This window comes from Lissotriton helveticus, chromosome 4_1 (genome assembly GCF_964261635.1).
Source record: "Lissotriton helveticus chromosome 4_1, aLisHel1.1, whole genome shotgun sequence".
Classification (NCBI taxonomy): Eukaryota; Metazoa; Chordata; class Amphibia; order Caudata; family Salamandridae; genus Lissotriton; species Lissotriton helveticus.
In genome coordinates, this window is record NC_136063.1 from 824862798 (window position 1) to 824883555 (window position 20758).

The following is a 20758-nucleotide window of genomic DNA, read 5'->3' on the forward strand; positions in this document are numbered from 1 at the left end:
CCTGGAACGCTTTATAAGTTGGTGGTATTCCTGAGAGGACACAACGTGTTCGTTCATTGGACTGTGTCCCATTTCATATAACATGCCTGGTGTGATGCTAACAATGCTACAATACAAGTAGGAATCTGACGATTCTGTTGACAGATGCACCACACCGCGCATAGCTGTGTCGACGTGCACTGCAGGCGCCCTTCAGTGCAGCCATTGTTGTGCTATCTCGGTAGTCCCGGGAGACTTCCTCAACGCCTGAGATGCCAGCCGAGTGGGCCTTGCACCTTGACCTTTTGAGGTCAGCCCAAGCCCAGAGCAGGAAAGGAATGTTCTGCTCACGGCTAGGAGGGATGACAAAGACAGAAGCGCTTTTGTGCAGGTCAGACGTGGTGGCATAGTTGTGGTCTCTTCTTGAGTGCCTTCAACGCTGGAATACCACCTCTGTCCTCACTTGGGATGGGCCTGCAGTTCTTTCCCTTGACAGCACACATAAACCTTTTGGGGGATTTCGAACTGGTTCCCCTTCAAACTGTAAATAGTGAGCTGGACAACACCTCTGTTTTGATCCACTTGAGCAAGTTGGAAATCTGCACCAGCCATCAGTGATTAGGTGCCTCTCCATATATGTTCTTTCAATTTTGAAACCTAATATGTGCAATGGGCTCATTATTCACCGTTCCTTCTGACCTCGGTTATGCCACTTTTAACCCTGTCAGAAAATCAGTACCAACTTTGTTTACATTGGGGACTAGTGCTTTAGTGTTGCCATTTCTTGCAGTGCTAACAACAGGATTCACTGTGACCCTATTTCGGTGGCGTTTATTTGAATAAACTCAGAAGGATGAAATACTGCATCATCTTTCCTGGATTTCTAACCTCTGACCTACAAATTACAAGTCTTAGCCATACGCACTCAATCACTGAGGTGTCTGTACGGCATTACAAAGTGACTGATTCTGTGCAAAACTGACAATAAGAGTTGAGCTGGCCTTGCAGGACACTGGCTAAAACAGTGATACTCAAAGTATGGCCCAATGGGCTCTTGCGGCCCTTCTGGCCTCCACATGTGGCCTCCTAGTAACCAGCAGCACTGGGCTGCTGTTTCCTTGAGAGAGCACTAACAATCAGAAAGCTGTTTACCATAGGGGCACGTATTTATTTACACGCTAACTGAAGTAAAAGGATAGAAGCAAATACGGTGTCCTGTAACACTTAACTTTAGGAAGACATTCATTTCTAAAGACATCTGCAACAAATGTGTAAACATGGGATAAAGTCTCTACAAACATCCCAAAAAGTGTATTTCATTAACATGCAGAAGCGTTTCACCTTACTACATCAGATTAAATCAGTAAATTGGGATGAATATTTTGAAAGTGATAGTTTTAGAACAATACCAGTAAAGAACTATGAGGCAAGTCAATTGTCATGAGGACCCCCCTGGGTCGCCTGGGATGTTAGTATGCATGGACGACATTGTAATTTATAAATCAAACACAAGAGAAGGTTTTGCACAACACACATCCTGAACTAATGTAATTTAAGGTGCGCCTACATGTGATAATGAAGAAAGAAGATACAAAGTGAAACAAAACAATTGCCTGTGATCACACAATTTAGTCAAGTGTTGAAGCTGCGTTTTCTGGTCTTGCATTGTGCAATACTAATTCATTCCAATTCAATAATCCAGTTACTTCCTTTTTGTACTTGACTCTCCCGAGCTAGTGTTAGCGAACAGAGAAAGCTTACCCCAAGATGCGGTAGAAGGATGGTGATTCAGATACAGGGTAACACAATATTGTCAAATCTAGAGACTAGGGGATTCATTTAGAGGGCAGTATGGAATGAAACTCTCAAAATAACTCCATGCTTCGCTTCCCCTATCCCCTCTTTACAGCCTCTCCAAAACCTGACTCCAACTTGGTTGGCATTAATGTGACCCTCGGGCATACCACAGATCATACTTTTTGGCCCCTAGGAACATTTTGCTAGTACCCATAGCCTAAAACCTACTCAGAGAGAGGGAAAGGCTGAGAGTCAAGGCGTGCTTTCTGTGCAGGATGAACTGAAGGACCCTCCATGTATCTAATCCTGAATGTGCCCATAAAAAGTAGGGCCTGTTCCCAATGCCAGCCTCTGAATGAGAGACCTGCTTGTCACCCACTTCTCACTGGCTCCTGCCAGCCTGAGCCAAGTAGCACAGATTTACTGGTATAAAAAATAACAAGCTACTGATAACCTGTAACTCGCTGATCCTCATGCAAAGCGCTCTGATACCTCTGGGTCTAGCCAGCACTATATAAAACTTTGCAAATAAAAATAAATAAATACATTGTGCTGTGTCATCAAAAGTGCACATGTGCTGCCTCCTTTACTCAGCTAGTCGGGGAAATATATGTAAGGGGAATGAAAATCAAAGGCAGTCTCTTGTAAGTAAAAATATGTATTTTATGAGAAAACGGTCTTGTAAAAATATCAGCACCTACGTTCAGGATCAACATTTTTTATTTTGTAGAAGTGTTTATTAATTTTGGAGAACCATTGAAAAATCAGTACAGCCACAATAATGAACATTACATCCTCAACAGTGCAGAGATTTGCAGCATATGTGACATGTACTCACCAAACAACATGCCTGATGGCACTCACGCACCCAATCCAGTTAGGAGAAATAATAAAAACAAGTACATTAGGTGAAAGGACGAGCACAAAGCAAACATGCTCACGCGTCCTTTAGATCTGCTTGGGGGCTAAGGCAAGTGTGAATGTAAGTAAGGGAGGGGATCAGCTGGCATGATAGACGTGGCGTGAGGAGGTGAAAAAACAAAGAATACCAAGAGGGCAATCCTTGCAGGCGGCAGTAGCTGAGCAATGAACAGAAAATGTCTGCCTCAGCAAATATATGTGTAATTCAAATTGAGTGATCTTTGAATGCGGGCTCAGCACTCACCCCCAGTATAAGACAACCCCCTTATGCGCAGCCAGCGAAGAACATGTGCTTCGGCGCAAGTCCATGTTAACAGGTCATGAAGCCCAGGATCAACCTTTGAGTTGCCAAATGTAACTAAGAGTGAACCATACAAATTAGTTCTCATCGGAAAGTTTGCATGATGCATTACTATAACCAAACTATTCGAATGGTTGAATGCTATGTTAGTTTACATAGTACGCTGCTTTATCTCCCACTCATAAAACAGGATCGAGAACACAGTGTAAGAAGGCAAGCGATGCCTCTGTCCCCCTCAGGCACACTTTCATTCACAAACTACTTGACTGACAACCCCTCACAGCAATGAACAGTGTGTAATGTTTTATGATACCACTGCCGTATTTAATTAAACAAGCTCCACACCTTGGATTTTGCTAATATCCTCCTTCATACACACTCACAGGTCCAGTCGTGAGTTTGTTTGCTTGTGCACAATAAACTACATTTATGGAAAATGGAACAAATACTTGAAAAGCCAATAGGCCTGCACCTTTTAGATTGTGAGTGCTGAGCTGTTGTCTTTGCTAATGCTTGTGTGTAAAGGGATGTTTAAATAAAAAAAACTGTCAAAATAAAGAAGGAAAGTAAACATCTTATGGTAACTCAAAACTGTACATTGAATTGAATATTTTTAATCATTATAAATTGCAAAGTTTATTGTTCAAATATTTTTAACTCTTGAGACTGTGGACAGAATGCAAAAGAGGAAGGAAGTGTCAGAATGCAAAAGGAAATGTTTGTCCACGCCTTATTTACTTTCCACAGAATTCAGCTCTTTGGTTTATTTAGTAGAAAAGGTAGCATATTTTGGGCCTCCAGGAGAAGTGTCACACTAAGTGCATCTTCTGTGTCAGAAACTAAATGAGTGAGTGCAGCAGAGGGCACCCCAAGTGCCATAAAAGTCTTTGTGTGCCAAAGAATATGATTGTATGCAATATGTGGAATGCAGGAGATAAAATTAAAGGGTTGTATGTCAGCACAATGCGGGCTATTACCACGCTTGCCATTACAACGCTGTTTTTACAACGCAAGTCGTTACAACGACTTGCGCTGTAAGCGCTGGATAGTGGAATAGTTTAATTTTCTATTCCAACTCCAGCCCACGTTACAGTAGGGAAGGTGTTGGAATAGAAAATTAAACTATTCCTTGTCCAACAGCGCCCTCCAGCGCAAGTCGTTGAAACGACTTGCGTTGTAAAAGCAGCGTAGTAATGGCAGCGCATGGTAATGCCCGCGTTGAAAAGGCTGTTCCCCAAATTAAAGTCTGCTTTTCAGTCACACTCCAGCAAAAACATCCCTGCCTCTGTGCTTTTAGAGACATTTCAGGGGGTTGGGTTGTTATGCAGGACAAGTGAGAGAGAGAGAGCTAGAAAACACTTGCACTCTTATGGAATGCTGAAAATGAAAAATTAGTTCTCTAAATGCAAGCAGTGAAAAGATACTAGACCGCCAATCAAAATTCTCCTAAGGAGGATACCCTGAAAGACCGAGGAAAGCAGTTGAATAATAAATGTAAATGTAAATGTAAATGTACAGGAATTTATATAGCGCAAATCACCGAGCGGTTTCTAAGCGCTTGCTTAGGGAACCCGTCCTGGTATTCCCCTGTGAGATAACCCCGGTAGGGTATCCACAAGGTGAAAGCCAGGCATCCCGCCGCGAGGGGCCGTTGTGGAGATTAAGCAAGCTATTGCCCAGAGTCGCAGAGTGTGAACCCGTGAATCGAGTAGGCACCGAAACGAGAATTGTCGAGTCCATGGACATTTTAGGACTCAAGACCCCGCCGAGCAGGGAATTGAACCCTGGTCCCGGGCTGACCTCTGCTTCCAGGTCTGCCTCCTCTAACCAGTGAGCCACACTTCTCCACAATAAGCAAACAAGAGTGACATTAAAGCCAACCAATGGTAAGTAATGGGTGGGCTGTGGGCTGTATGTTCACAATAGGCCGTTTGAAACCAGATCGCTTCCGATGGGTTGGGTAGGCCAGATCTATAAATGGCTCCAGCTTAAGGTAACTTATAGAGGGACACAGTGCTACTGATTTACGTATCCCGTGTTTGCTGTTTGATGTAAATTTTTACATCCTCTCTGTGTCAGCCGCGGCCCGTGTAGGGAGTTGCGGTGGGGCAGAGAGGCGGGGCAGGGGAGGGGCAGGGTGGGGGGTGCTAAAAACCGACATATGGATAATTGAAGGTAAGTAAACAATTGAATTAATAAAACAAATTTCGTAGCGTGCCCCGCCTCTCTGCCCCACCGCAACTCCCTCCACGGGCCATGGCTGCTCTGTGTGTGACATTCGTCTTTGTTTGGGCATTGTAAGAGTTTACACTTTTACCTCTGATAAAAATCCCAATTCACCCTGCTTGTGAGGAGGAAAAATCTTCTGAAATTCAATTCCATTCTTCTTAGTGGCAAAGCACAATGTTGGAAAGTATATTTGTTAACATGGCAACATTTGGAAACATCTAAAAGGGAGACTCACAGAAAAGAAAACAATGAATATAATTTCCAGAACAATTTGCACTGAGTAGAAGATGTTTTAAGGGGTAGAAAAGTACAAGAGTATTGATTTTAGCTTAACTAGTGAGTGTGAGCATGTATAGCTTTTTATAATATATGTAAAACGTGTTGTTGTGGAGCAACGGAACCATAGGATGTGCATTCACATATAGCAGTAGATGGTATTGCTGACAAGCAACTTTACTGGGAACTCCCACTGCCTAGACGATTATTTATTGTAATTCTGTGCAACATACGGTAGGATTTCCAGTTTGCTGTCTTCTCTACTTTGTAATACATACATGCTAACAGCCCTGATTCCGTCGGGTGACTCATGATTTTTTAAGCAAAAATTGCTTTATTTTGGTTGTTTCCTGCCTGAAATTGTTTAGAAAGGGGGTATGCAGCTCCTCTGGGTTGTAAAGAAGAGAGAGAGAATGGGGGAGATATGTGGAAAAGTCACACAGGGTGCTTGTCCTGGATAGGTCGAAAGGAGGAACTAGAGGCCACACACACCCAGCCAGCTAGGTGTCATGCTTCTTCATATGGGCCTCCTCCTCGTCGGGGCGGCACTGCAATACCCGTCGGGCACCCATAAAGGGGCTCCTTGGCGGAGGTCTTTTGTTCCTTGCCGTTTCGTGCAGTGAGAGTGAGGGGCCTAGGAAGTGTAGATGTAGTGAGAGGTGATTAAAACAGGGTGGGTAGTCCAAAAAACACTTTTATCCAAACTGGCTCACCTGATTAAAACGGGGGAAGAGTGGCGGCTATCCGAAGTAATGATTCAGGGCTGGGCTTTAAGTGGGCCGGGTCTCACCGGGTCTTAGCACCGGCAGTTTTTTAAAGGGGGGCTCGAAACGGGTCTCTATCGGGCTCTGTTTTGTGCCCTTGCACAGAAAGTCCATCTTTTTTCTCGGACTGCAGTGACACTAGCCCGCTGTAACTGCAGTCCAGAAAAAAAGTGCCAGGGCACAAAACAGTGCCCGGTAGAGACCCGTTTCGAGACAGCAGGCACATCATGTACGCTGCTGACACTGCTCACTTCTCACTAGTGGAGAAGTTACGGCATGACGTCATGCCAGGTGAGCTTGTAGGGGAAGGGAAATCCTTTAAAGAGAGTCATTTTCTCTCTGGGTTTCCCTTCTCTTTCTGAGATTCAGGAGCAGCAATATTGTCGCGGTGTCACCAAGGCTTTAAGTGGAAGCTTTCTCAATATTATATACAAGCCACAGTTGCTGCTTATTTATGTTTTTCAACTAACAACCATTGACAAATCCAATTGTCCTGATTTGTAGCTATGATGTTCCTTGTTGTATCATATATCTGGATGCAATGACAGAAACAGCAAAATGCAAGTCTGGCGGCACACTATGCTAAACATAGATTTTTGGCTCACGTGTTTTAGAGCCACACTCCTAATTACATTGGCCACGCCCTTTTGAGAGACCCCTCGTTTTTTTATCCCACTTAAAGCCCTGATTCAGGGTAACTACGCTCTACTCTTTTGGGTCAACATGTTTCATGCCAGATGGTTAGGAGGATAAGTGGCATTTCATCAGGACCTAGTGGAAAACTATCTACACAAAGTAGTTGGTTGACAACCTACCTACCAAGAATCTGGGTTGTGGGTAAGGGATCCACAACATCAAGGGATGACCTAAAGTTAAGGAAAGTATCGCCTCAACAGTGTCCGGCAGGATAAATAGACACCAATAGTATAGTGTCCATCAGGCCTAGAAAAGTAAGCTGTCCGACCTACCCCTCACCACCGGCACCGGCCTAAAATTGCCTCAGCTCCAATAGAAGTTAATGGGAGGAATTCATTCTCCTGATTATTTTTTTTAGATCTCCCGTTTCTATCTTTTAAAATGTTGGCATGTATGCGGATACTAAATGCATTCAGTGCGTTAGAAAGCCTTGAGGGGACAGGTGTTAAAGTACTCTTGTGTTACTAAGAAATTCTCCTAAATGTTCTTGTCAGGCCAGTTTATAACTGTTAATATAAGTTATTGACATACACCCGCACTCCAAGTAAATAAAGTCTATAGTTGCTGCGTGCTCCTGGGTGTGAACTCCGTTGTACACAACAATGACTCTCAAACAAGCGTGCCCCTGAACTAGGGGTATGTCCCCCTCTAGGGGTTGTGAAAATTATCAAAGAATTGTAAAGCTGAACATTCCTTCGTAAATATAATGATTTATTTCATCATTCCATTTTAGAGTTTTAATTCACTCAGTTTTTTAATTATTCATAATCCAAAAATGCATGTTAGTAACATCTCTTATGCATTTCGTAGCCTTCAGCAGGGAGCATGAATCTACAAATGAATATATGCATTTAGTTCAAGAGGACGATAATCTCAAACAGTAAAAGAATACAATGTTGAAGTGACTCCTCACGTTGTTATTGCTTCGTGTGAATACGCTAAGGAATCAGTGACTTGTATCGTGCAAAATATATAGAAAAACATTCAAGTACAGTGTGATGAGAAACACTAATTGTGTTAAAAATACGGCGTGATAGGAAAAGCTCATTTCAACGATATTTAAGCAAGTCAGAAAAGACCCGCTTATGCAGCACTGGCGTGCAGACTAAACATTAAATGTGGTCAAAAAGAGGTATTTAACACGGTTGAATGTGTGTTAGCACGCCGGTAGTTAGAGACGCTAGGTGCCTGGATCGGACCTCGTATGAGGTCAAGCATAAACAAATAACATTTATAGATTGTGCACAATTCCCGTGCCTCTAAGAAAATTATATATTTCTTCACTTACTTTGGATATAAACAAACGCGTTGTTCCAATTCCTCCAAGCTTCCTAATGCCACAAACATAGTTGGTGGACTATATTTCGGCGGCGGGCTAAATCATGGGGGCCATCTTGAAATGTACATGAATGTGAACTAACCACTGGGTAATCCACATTAAACAGTGAGAAAAGACTAAAATCAAAAGTGAGTGTGCCGACGTCAAGAAATAGTTAAAAAGTGGCAATGTCTGGTCAACAATTAATGGCACTAAGTAAATCACATTTACAAATGGCAAAACGTCTGGTCAATAATTAATGGCACTAAGTAAATCACATTTACAAATGGCAAACATTCAATACAGTTGTTTCAAGGAGATCACACAGAGGTGCAATGATCAAAATAGAATGCATGATGATGTTGTAGGTAATGTTATAGGTAACAACTATGTTCAACCCTATCGTTCATCCCTCTGGGTTTCAGGGTTTCTAATCTGTAAATCCAATAGTTTTCTCTTTGCATCAAGAGTTTGTTATTGTCCCTTCCTTCTCTTTTATGGACAATTTCCAAGATTGTGTATCTCAGTTGACTGACATTGTGAGATGCTTCCACGAAATGACTCGCGACTGTTGATTTCAACATCTTATTACGTATATTTGATTTGTGCTCATTCAACCTGATTTTTATTTTCCGTTCAGTCTTCCCCACGTATCCTTGTCCTCAGGGACATTTCAAGAGGTAAACCACGTTCATGGTGTCGCATGTTGCAGACACTCTTAATTTAATCTTATAACCTTTGCTGGGATGAGTAATCATGGTGCCCTTAATGATATTGTTGCAATGACTGCAATTATGACAAGGCACAGTGCCTCGGTATGTTTCTTCCTTTACGGATTGCTTTGTTTTCAATATCTCGCCCACATTTTTGGCTCTCTGGTAGGCAAAAGACTGGTTCTTCTTTGAAGATGTTGTTAAACTCTTTTTCCTGTGATAATATGGACCTATGTTTTTTGATGATATTTTTGAAAACCTTGCTTTTGGTGGAGTATTTTGATACCAGTACCACTCGAGTATTTTCTTTTTTAGGAGTTCTTTCCAAAAAATCATGTCTCTTTTCCTGTGCGCAGAAAGTATAGAGGCGTCGCTATACTTTCTGAAACGCTGAGATAGACGACAGGAGTACTCTCCGAGATCTGAAAATTCTTTATTTATTTGGCCTGGACCTGACATATAGTCTGTTGAGAAATTTGGCCACATATTAGGATATACGAGTGAAGGATACATGTTCTGTATTGGGATACCTGATTACTCTTAGTTTCATGCTACATGGGACCACAAACAGGCTGTGCCTAGGATGTGGTATACTCTACCGTGAAGATTTGCTTTGCCCTGATGAAGTCATCGGGTGATTTTTCCCGAGACAAAACACGTGTCCGCTTTCTGGCTACATTATTGATGATGTCAATCAACTCATCAACGCGTTTCATCTTTCTTTGAAATTGTGAGGAAAAGAAAAAGAAAATCAAAGAACTTTTGAATATAATGATAAAAATGGAAATCTCTTTGGACTGTTGATTATATGAATTGATTCATCCTAAAAAAATTGTTTTTTGGGCTGTGCTCGGGAATAATAATTAGTTTGCTACTTATCCTCTGTGTTTACACAGAAGATCCTAGGGACGTGAGTGGCCGTTTCTTTTTGTTCCCTTAGAGCAATCTATTATGAGACCTATTACCCTTTAATTGGTTTGCGCAAGATATAACCTAGCCACGTTCCTTAGTTCATTAAATGCATATATTCATTTGTAGATTCATGATCCCTGACGAAGGCTACGGAGTAGCCGAAATGCATTGGAGATGTTACAAACATGCATGGGATTATGAATAATTGAAAAGCTGAGTGAATTAAAGCTCTGAAATGGAATGATGAAATAAATCATTATTTTTACGAAGGAATGTTCAGCTTTACAATTCTTTGATAATTTTCACAACCCCAAGAGGGGACATTGCTGTGACCAGGGGACGTACCCCTATTTCAGGGGCACGCTAGTTTATAAACGTAACATCAGTCTTTGAATATTATTTGCATAAAATGTATTGCAGTGCACCATCAGCTGCAGCTCTGCATCCAGTACCCCAGGGGAACTTCCTATTGAATACTTTTGTGATCAGTATCAGCGAGTTCCCTCCAAAGGCTGCAGCTGTTCACCAGCACAGGGCTAGCATTGTTTTCCTGGAGTCGGGATTGTGTTACTGCTAGCAGCGAGGCAACAAGCTCTCTGACAGCTGTCAGAGCCCCCAGGAAACAGTTTGCGTAAAAGTTATGCGATTTAAAATTACACAGCTGAAAAGAAAAAGAGGGAAACAGTTTATTGACAAATGTCTTTTCACGCTTTTTCATGGGAACAAGGAAAACGTCACATATTCCTCACCGCGTTTGGATTTTCCTATTGTGCGTGAAACCTGTTGTTAGGTTTCTCCTCGTTTGTGTCTGGGAATGAGTTTTTAAGCATGTGCTTTTCATCAACTGCGTAACACAAAATTATGCTTCACCCAACCTGCAGAATGTGATGAGGGCAGTGCTTTAAATGGGCAGGTACTATCCAGTACTGAATACCTGCACTACTTTAACTCGAAAGAGAGAGTAGCTGCACTTCTCAACACTGATTCATTCAATTCAATGAGAGAGAGAGAGCGAGAGAGAGCAACAGCACTTCTCAGGACCAAGCAGGTACTGTGGACTCTGTGAGTATCAGCACTTCCATATTTCCAATTAAAGCAAAGGTAAGGGGCCCCTGTGTCTCCCATATCTCACAGATATTCATTGAGTTTGGGCTGAATAGGGGCCACATTGAAGGGTAGGGCCCCCGGAGAGTTGGTGTCCTCCCTGCACTGAAGGTGCTTCAGGGACCTGCTACGCGACTGCTTTTCTTTTGTTTTAGGCTGCAGGAACTGTTGTGCAGGACAAACTGTGTCAAGCCCCAGGAAAGAGCTGACAGCCTTTTAGAATCTCAAGTGACATTCAGGAGACTGCGACTGATTCCTAATGGGCGTGAAACACATTCCTTCACTGAAAGCAGGAGCCACAAGTGAACAAAGAGAGGCACAGCTACTTAGTGTGGAAGAAGCTTCAAATATTACTTATGTATTCATGAATCACAATGTTTCCCAGAGCTTTGAGTGGGATGAATAAAGCGGGAGGAAGAGGTTGGGGGGTAACTGTGACATAAAAAACACAACCAGGAATCTTTTCCAAGAGATGTGCCCTATGTAAACAAGGGCTTAGCTTAAAACATCTAGCCTAAAATCTTGTGCTTCCTACAGCTTTCCCGCCGACTAGCATTTTGGTGCCTCTCTAAGAGCTTTCTGTTATTAGATCCAGAAATGTCACACAATAACGGACATACAACTAAAATAAGCGAGACCTGCTGGTTTTGACAATGCTTATTAGAAGTATCAGATAGATAAGTAACAACAATGATTTTGTTGTGAATAATTAGAATTGAAAAAGTTTCAATCCTGAAAATATGGGACTGTGAATTAAACAATACTGAGGTCTGTGGAAGGGGTTGTGGTCTTGGGAGTGCCACAATCTCTCCCGTCCTTCCCTTCGCACCACATTCCTCTGCTGCCTCTTACTTTGTTAGACACGCCATTTTCCTCCCCACAACTTGTTGAAATCCTTCTTCTGCATATCTCAAGCCAGGGGCGACTCTAGGCTCATGGCGGCCCTGGGCAGGGAGCGTAGGTAGGGGGCCCCGGAGGAGGGGGTCCGGGCGGGGTGGAGCACGGAGACCAGTGAAGAGGGGAGGGGTCAGGGTGTTTGGAAGTGGAACAGAGCCGGAGGCCGCCAAATCCCTGCCAGGGGCCGCCACGCAAATATGTATCCCTCCTCAGAGGATTATTATATTAAGGATATATATTGGCATGGTGGCCCCTGGGGTTTGGTGGTCCTGTGGAGGTGCACAGCTTGCACATGCCTAAGGCCGCCCCTGCTCAAGCCTCATCGCTCCTGCATGTACTATTCTGTGTCTCCTTCACTTCCCCATCTCCTCCCAGGCACACAACACACCCACTCACTTGTAAGCTTCACCTGTTACTTTTACCCTCTCAATATTTCAACAGCTATGCACCTTTTCCACACATTTTCGGATAGCAATTCAGGCACCATTGGCACACGACCGGACCATTGCTCTGCGGCTCTCCAGATGGGCCAAAGATTGTATGATCCTGTGTTCTGAACACCTTTATCAATCACTGACGAGCACTGTGAGAAATGTGCCTTGCCTTCAGCCCATTATAAATACCCTCCCACAAACAAGATACTCAGTCACCTGGAGGCGACTCAGTTCACTGTACACACTATTCAAGAGTAATTTGCTGCACTAAAACAATTAGAAAAAAACATATGCTGGAAAGAGCAACACTACTAGGGAATGTAACATTAAGTAAAAAGAGTGAAATGTAAAAAGTGTTTTTCCTGGAAAGTGAGAGACGTGAATATTGGGCCCGACAGTGACGGTTTTCAAGGTTCATTTTAAATTTGTGCTGGGTCTGATAGCCGGAGGGACCTAACCCACTTAAACCCTTGGTACCTCCACTTCTTTCTCCAGTTCTTACCGCCTCCTCTCCTCTGACTAATTTAATGATTTTTCATTAACTAATATTATGGCACAGGTGGCGTTATTTAACAGCAGCACTGTGAGACCATCTTTCCGATGTCATGATCCAACTGTTAGAAACTGGCTGACAGAAAACGAAACCTTTTTTCTAGCTTTCCAAGAAATACCGCTCCTAGAGGACATGAAAGATAGTGCCACGGCCATGTTGACCTCCCACAGGCAGTGTCTTAAAGTGCATCTGTATCTGACCCATTCCTGCCCACTTGTCAGAGGAAGGCCTGGCATCACGTGACAGACTCTGCACCAGCATTATCAAACTTTCAAAGGCCCCACTCCTTCACAAGGACCACTGATCAATTGATCCCAAAAAGTGGTTGATAAAACTACACATTTGATTATTCATTCAGAAACCCACAGACCATACTGTGTTGACATGTGGCGGTCATCTTGCCTGTTGCTCCAGGCACTTACTGTCATCGGGCAGGTGGTTTTCCTGTTCTTCCCGCTCCATCTGTTGACACCAGCCTTCCATGCGATCTTTTTCTGCCTGCAGAAGCTTTAGAAACCAGTGCCCGTCTCTGTGGCACACAGACCGCTGAACGGCCTCCAGCGGATCCTCAGTAATGGAGTCAATCCATGGGTCCGGAGGGGGCAAAATGGAAGGGTCAAAATCTGCGTCAAAGTCATCGTCCACTGCGCAGGCGTGATAATGGTTCCCTGACCCCTGGATGCTAACAGTGGAAGAGCTGCCATCCCTCGAGTGCTGTCGCGACACTTGGCCACAGTATAGATTGTCTCTGTCAAATGAGTCCACCGGGCTGGCGAACTGCTCGCGGCGCTCCATGTTTGCTTGCACTGCGGCGGTGACGCTATTCGATCGCGTCAACCTGCGAACCCTTGGAAAAAATAGAAACGAGAAGTTATTGAGAATAGATGCTGTACAGAAAGACCTGCAATCATCAAATTTGGTCAATGAAACAGAAGTGTTTTCAGCTTGAGCAAAAGTGCTGTGATGACAAATAACCGTGGATCAACAATATTAATTACGTGGCACTCAACATGACAATGTTCCAATTACATTAAATTTCCATCTGAATCAGTGAAGCTCAGATAGATAATATGCCTTTGAGGTGAACAATATTACAAGATGATACATCACAGACTGTGTGTGCAGGAATTTTTCAGATGCAAACATGGCAAAGATCCTAGTATGAAGAAGCACAAAAAAAGGAAACACATCCTGATGTTACATTGATACTTGTTAATCAATTCCAACAGTGCGGATCGGGGTCTTCAGTGTTTCAAGGCAAAGCCAACCAGGCGAGGAAGTAGGTTGGCTCAATTCGGATATAAATGACCATGTACAGTGGAGAAAAAGTACAAATACATAATGAAGTTGATAAAAAAAGTAACACAGAGATAATACAGAATCTGTTAGGCATCCATTAAAAAAGCGATGAAAACTCACTTCTCCCAACCATTTCAAATGAAGCCAACTCTATAACAGAATTATTCAAATTAATTTCTGAATTTCAACATCCAGATTGGATGCAAGGCCACATCAATCACTTCCAAAATCTCTGCAACTCAATTGCGGGGCAGTGGCTAAAAAAAACTACAACTCTTGAGGCCTACCGCCAAACGAAAATAGATACTAACAACATAATACTATCAATCCGGACAGATCAAGAACAATGCAACATTTACCCCCAAATTATGCATGACCATCCATACAAGAAAAAACAGATCTAATTATGCCAATCCGTACCACCGGCAACGGTGCTGACCCTTGCACACCATATATACTCATAGCTACCTCTACAGCCATGCTGACCAGAATGAGAAATGAAGAATCATAGTCATCGGGAAAATTCCCCAACAAACTAAAAACATCTTATGTCAGATCAATCCTGAAAAAGCAAGGGCAGGACCTAGGAACTCAACCAATTACAGACCTATATTTAACGCATTGTTTCTAGGCAAACTTATTGAAAAATCTACATTCATCCTGCTTTCAGATTCAGACAGAAAAACATATTTTTCTCTGACCAACAGACAGGATTTAGTCTAGAAAAAGGGACTGAATCAGCACTTTTCGCTACTTGGGATGATCTCAAGAACACCAAAGATTCTGACAGAGTCGCTCTACTACCGCTAGTGAACCACTCAGCAGCTTTTTACACTGTAAACCATCAACTATTTCTTAAAATACTAAACTATACAATGAAACAAGGCACTCCAGTAAATACGAAATAGTCCTACACCAATGAAAGAACACAGCTTGAGCAACTACCTCTGTTGCTGTTGTTACATTCATACAATATTTAGTACCAATAACTACAATTTTTGTTTTCGATACATACTTGTCTCCATTCCTTAAAGCTAATAAACCTCTTTAACTAATTTGCTACATCTATGCCAGTGACACTCGGATTACAATTAAACTGGAAAAAACATCCGACCAAGGAATATCCGGACAGATTACCAGAATGCCTCCAGTCAGTTGACACTTGGATGCTACAAAATCATCTGGCACTGTGACTAAACCAATATAAAAGCAAGAAAATAATCGTGGATTGTAGAAAAACTGTGACCCAAAAAAGCGTGACCAGTGCAAATTGGAAACCTACCACCTCATCAACAGAAGTAAATAACCTGGGTATGAACAAAAATTCCAAACTGTCTCTAGAAATTCAGACCAACAATGTGATCAAAAACCCCGTCAACATCATTAAGGTTCTACAACTGATATCTCCCCTATTCGTACTATCCTCACAGGGCAACAAGCCTTGACCTCATGTGCACTGTCAAGACTAAATTATGCCAAGAACTCTACTTTGGGCTTATAAAATGCTAATTAAAAAATTCAGATTTAAAGTACAAAATAATGTTGCCAGACAGGACCTTAGCCTGAGTAGACATCACTACATGATCCTGGTTCCTAAAGCCCAACCCTGGCTACTCATCTGTCACAGCCCTTTGCTTTACCCACAATACAATCCAAGGCACTGGACCATTTTCCTAAAACAGCCAAAGCGAAACCTCAGATCAAGAGATGCTCCAGTAGTAACCATTTCACCTTTCAGAAGAACCCAGAGAGGTGGTAGCTTGTTCTCGGTTCAGGCATGCAAGTTATGGAACACTGTTTCGAGCAAAACAAGGACAATCGACAACCATCTCAAAATCAGAAAAGTAAAAAAAACATAGTTTTCCCTAAAAAATAAGATTCAACCCCTCAAACGAATGACATTGTTTGAAGCAGTCTGATGACTGCACGGATCACCAGCACAGTAAGTGGAGCCTGGTTATGCAATAGCGGGCTACACAGAATAAAATACTATTCGTCTAGACCTTAATGTCACGGAGTGCTTTGTTAAGAACACCACTATGTAGTTGCCTAAACTATAGGAGGATTTGCACCCACCCCACAGCCATCTGCAATGGAATCACTGGTTTAACTCGCTGAAACTGCGCCTCACTCGTATTACGATTGCTACCCAACAATGATGAGTTCCGCATGCATGTGTCTTTACATTATTTCATGAAACTTAACGCAACAATGTCAATTTCCCAAATAGATCTAACTGCAACAAATACCCTTACAACCATGCACCCAACCGGTGCCCAGGAACTCAATGCAAGTCAGAGCACTCTAGTACTCTTCGAATGAACCACAGCGCCTTCGATGGATCAGCAGTCTCCCCGGCCACCCCATCTCCTTAAGACCCTTAGGGGTGAGTAGTCTCGCTCTACAAGACACATGATGGAAATAAGATGCTTTATAAATGATACACACAGAGTACATGCTGAGGAATCCAGACACGATCTAGGCCTCAGGAAGGGTATGCAAAGTGCTGCAATATACTTAACCACACAATACAATACAATAGTACTTAATGCCCTTTCTAGGCTATTACTTTTTGTGTGTACAGGTTTGGATAGTGCCACAACACTGCTTAGAGCTGGGGCACAGGCAAAACATATCCCTGCCTATGGAGGGTTCTACAGGTCCCAAAACGAGTGAGGGCAGCCCCTTTTCCCAGGGCACCTACATATGCAATAAAAGTCTTACATATACACATACTCTGTATGCAAGATTGTGGGGTACTTTCAATTTTGCTCCAAACCAAAATGTGCAGTCATTGTGCATGGGGCGTGTTAAGGCAAGGAAGCACTGCCAACATATGGTAGTTTTGTAAGTGCTTAGGATAAGGAAATGTCTCGCCCTACGCACTGACATGGCTCAACCCAGCCAGCAGGTCCACAAGTCCTAGCCTCATGAGGGGGAGTAGCGGTAGGTCTGGTTGAGCTGATGGTGAGTGATAGAAGTTGCGACTTTCGCTTCTGCCTGTCCCTGCCTCTACTAATTCAGCCATTCCATCGGGCCGCTGTCGCCGCCAGACGGTCCAGTCTGTCATTCTTAGAGGGCTGAATGCTTCTTTGGGTGCTTAAGTGCTCTGTGCTCTAGAGTAAGAGAACTGTATGATTCAGCTCTGTCCCTACAGAGCACAAAGAAGGCCTGGCACCAAGGCATTTGAATGAACAGACTCGTGGAAGATTCCTCCAGCCCCTTGCCAGTAATAAGCCCTTTTGTATGGCACTCCCAAAGAGAGGAGCAGTGTGAATTTGCCAGTCACCAGTATATGCGGCTACAGGGGAGTAATGGTGTTGGGGAAGGCGGGGGCGCCTCTCATTGTGAGCATGTCTGTGCTGCATGTTTCTGCCTGTGTGATGGGTATTAGGGATATGCAATAAGGCTTTGACTAGGGGCAGACTGCCTCAGTTCGCAGAAGGAGAATGGAAGTCCCCTGTAAGCGGGAACATTGTGTTACTACGACCATCTTCATGAAGATGCCTGAGGGGCTTCTGTGCCATCCATGATCCCATCCCAGGGAATAACTTCAGGGGGGTGCACTGACTGTGCAACAGCATCAATGTGGAAAACAAAAAAGTGATGGGTCGATTGCATGACTTTATCTCAGCCACTGGCAACAATACTGGACCACAATCCGGTCCATGGTTTGCCCACCTTGACACCTGAAACAGGAACCGTCATATTTCAATTAACCTTGGTTCCTCTCTAATACAGTCCAGCCTGAACTGGTAGGCCAGGCTCCTTCTGACCAGAACCACAAACATCCCCAGATCGGGTGTAGCCTATGTGGACCTTGTGAGTAGGATGCAGCTTGAGTCCTATGGCACAGTGAGAATGGGACCCACCACTGGGCACACCCATCACGCTGAGAAAATCAGGAAGGCTCTTTGTGCAAATTATTTGACAGATTCTTTGCTATTGCACCTGCATCTGTAATATGTGTGCAGACACAACTGAAAAGTTGCCTCATTTGCATGGGTCCATGCAGGCATGTAAATGTGTAAATGCCCCTTGTGAATGCTCTGATGTGCATCTTCCACTGGCGCAACCCATATTACAAAAGGGACTGCATCTATGGCCTGTTCTATAATACATAGTGTTCTGAGGGCACAGACAACAGACACACACACCTGTTGCAACCCGGGTGCCTTGTGTAATATGCTCCTAGGTGGCTAAATATGGCACCGGGTGGCACCTTCACATGTGAGATGGCACAGTGGCGTCAGAGGCAGTATCTGGTCATGTTAGTCAGGAGTAAATATAAATAAATAAATGTCGGAATTTGTAAAGCGCACAGCTACCTCCACCGGAGGTGTCCCGGCGCTGTCCGTATACCGCTTAGGAACCCTTCCTGGCTTTCCTGGGAAATGTCCACTCCTGGGCACCCCCCAGGTGCAGCCAGGCATCCCAGCGCTTTTGGGGCCGTTGTGGAGACTAAGCAAGCTATTGCCCAGAGTTGCAGCGTGGGACCCATGATCAGAACAGGTACTGAGGCGAGAATATCCAGTCTGGGGAATTAATGAGTCGGAGACCCGCCAAGGCGGGAATCGAACCCTGGTCCCTGGCCAGAGCTCTGCATCAAGGTCTGCCTGCTCTAACCATTGAGCCACACTTGATTCAAATTACTGTTTATTACGTCTGCAAATATTAATATTTTTTTTAAATAAGGATTAAAAGTTAGTATTTCATAACAAATGTTTATGATTTAAGTATATGCCACCCTGACGTTTGGAGAGAATTAACTTTATTTAACAAAAACGAAAAACAAATATTTTGGGTGAGCTGTGTTTATTTAAAGAAACCAAAATATATGTAAAGTTGCTGTTCATTTATGCTGAGTTGAGGGTGTAGATAGAGGCTATTAGCTAATGTTATTTCCTTGGTGCCAGAAGGCCTGTACACTGAGTTTATTTTTAAACTCCTAAGGTCCCCGCCAAACTACTTTACCAGCATCTAACCATTCTGCCAAATACTTTGCTACACACGTCCACTCAAATATCAACAGCATTAGAGCAATTCGTACCACTTTCCTAATTGTTCCTTTACACTTGTATTAGGCCAATTTCAGATCATTCTGTGCACATCTACATCTCATATTCATATAATTCTAAAAATTGCCCAGCCCTCCTGCACCTATCTGATTCCTTTTTCCTAAAATCATAATTTTCTTGGCTATCTCCTTGGGGGCTATATGTACAAGGAAATGGTGCAGCGCTGCGGCAAATTTTGAAGTGCTGCGCTGCGCTATTTCCAAAACACAGAGATGAATCGTATTTACAAAAATATGGCACACCACTGTGTTTTCCCTAGTGCTGGCGCTAAAACCAGCTGCCTAGCACCAAAACAGACACCCTTACGCCATAGTGCAAGGGTGTCTGCGTTGCAGGGATGATTGTTTATGTGCAGGAAGGTGTTCCTTCCTGCACATAAACAATCAATAATAAAAAAAATAAGAAAAAAATAAAAGTAGCAAATCACCATTACTTAATGATTGTTTTTGTGCATGAAGAAAACCCTTCATGCACAAAAACAATCATAATGACGTTTTGCTCTTTCTATGTGTGCTGCAAAATGCAACACACATAGAAAAACAAAAATGAGGAGAAATAAAAGTATTTCTTCTCGCTGCGCCAAACTAAGGCCTGCTTTTGCATGGCGTTAGTTTTTGACGCTGCCTCATATTTACAGATAGTTGTAAATCTGGAGCAGCATAAAAAACCAATGGGTGTTGAGGAGGAATGCCCACAGCAACACCGATTGCACGCCCTTTCACGCAGATACCTGCGTGAAGGGGTGTCATATTTACAAAGTGGCGTTAAGCCACAAAAAGTGGCTTAACACCACTTTGTAAATGTGGAGCCGGATTGTTTGCCACCGGAATGTTGTTAAAATAGATGTTCAGGTGGTGTAGTCTCCTTGTACATTTGCCCCCAAGTTTCCACAGTTCTCAGCCTATCAATCTCTCCTTCTGCATTAAGTGTATGATAGTTTTATGCGATAGTCCTACCATTTCTGAATTAAAACAGAGAATGCTTGACCCCCCCGCCCCTCAACTTGTCCTGTCTTTCACACCACACATTTGCTAGAAAATTCTTGAATGATTATTCTTCCACGAGTTTGTCTTGTAAAGCTCTTTGTTCACTGGTATCACTTCTCATCTAGCCTCATTCTCCTTGACCTGTCTGTTGCATTTGACAATGTTGTCCACTCAAGCATACCTAACTGGGTATTGCCAGCAATTCTCTAGAATGTTTCTACATCCACTTCTGTAAGTGATCCTCCAATCAAACAAAAAGATGATGGGCAGAGTGCTTACAAGCACCCTGAGCCACTGTCAATCACTCTGGGGGGTACTCCAATCCATCGTTTTTCACCCACTGTACCACTCTAGTCCGAGACCAGCCACATGCAAATCAGCACTGAACCTGTTCCTCATGGGGACAGTCCAATTCAGTGCCGTAGTATGAAGATGTGAGGCTTTGTGGGTTGACATACATAGAGCGTGAATGGATGGGTGTGCCTGAATGCAAGTATATGA

General features: G+C 43.2%; 1 protein-coding gene across 2 annotated transcripts in view; it reads right to left on the bottom strand.

Moving 5' to 3' along the window:
* DLGAP1 (DLG associated protein 1) overlaps positions 1-20758 on the bottom strand; it is a 620950-nt gene that overhangs the window by 56456 nt on the left and 543736 nt on the right. For both annotated transcript variants that reach the window (XM_078687476.1, XM_078687477.1), the window contains one exon: positions 13317-13741. In XM_078687476.1, the coding sequence (XP_078543602.1) occupies positions 13317-13741 (425 nt within the window). The remainder of the gene's footprint in view (positions 1-13316; positions 13742-20758) is intronic.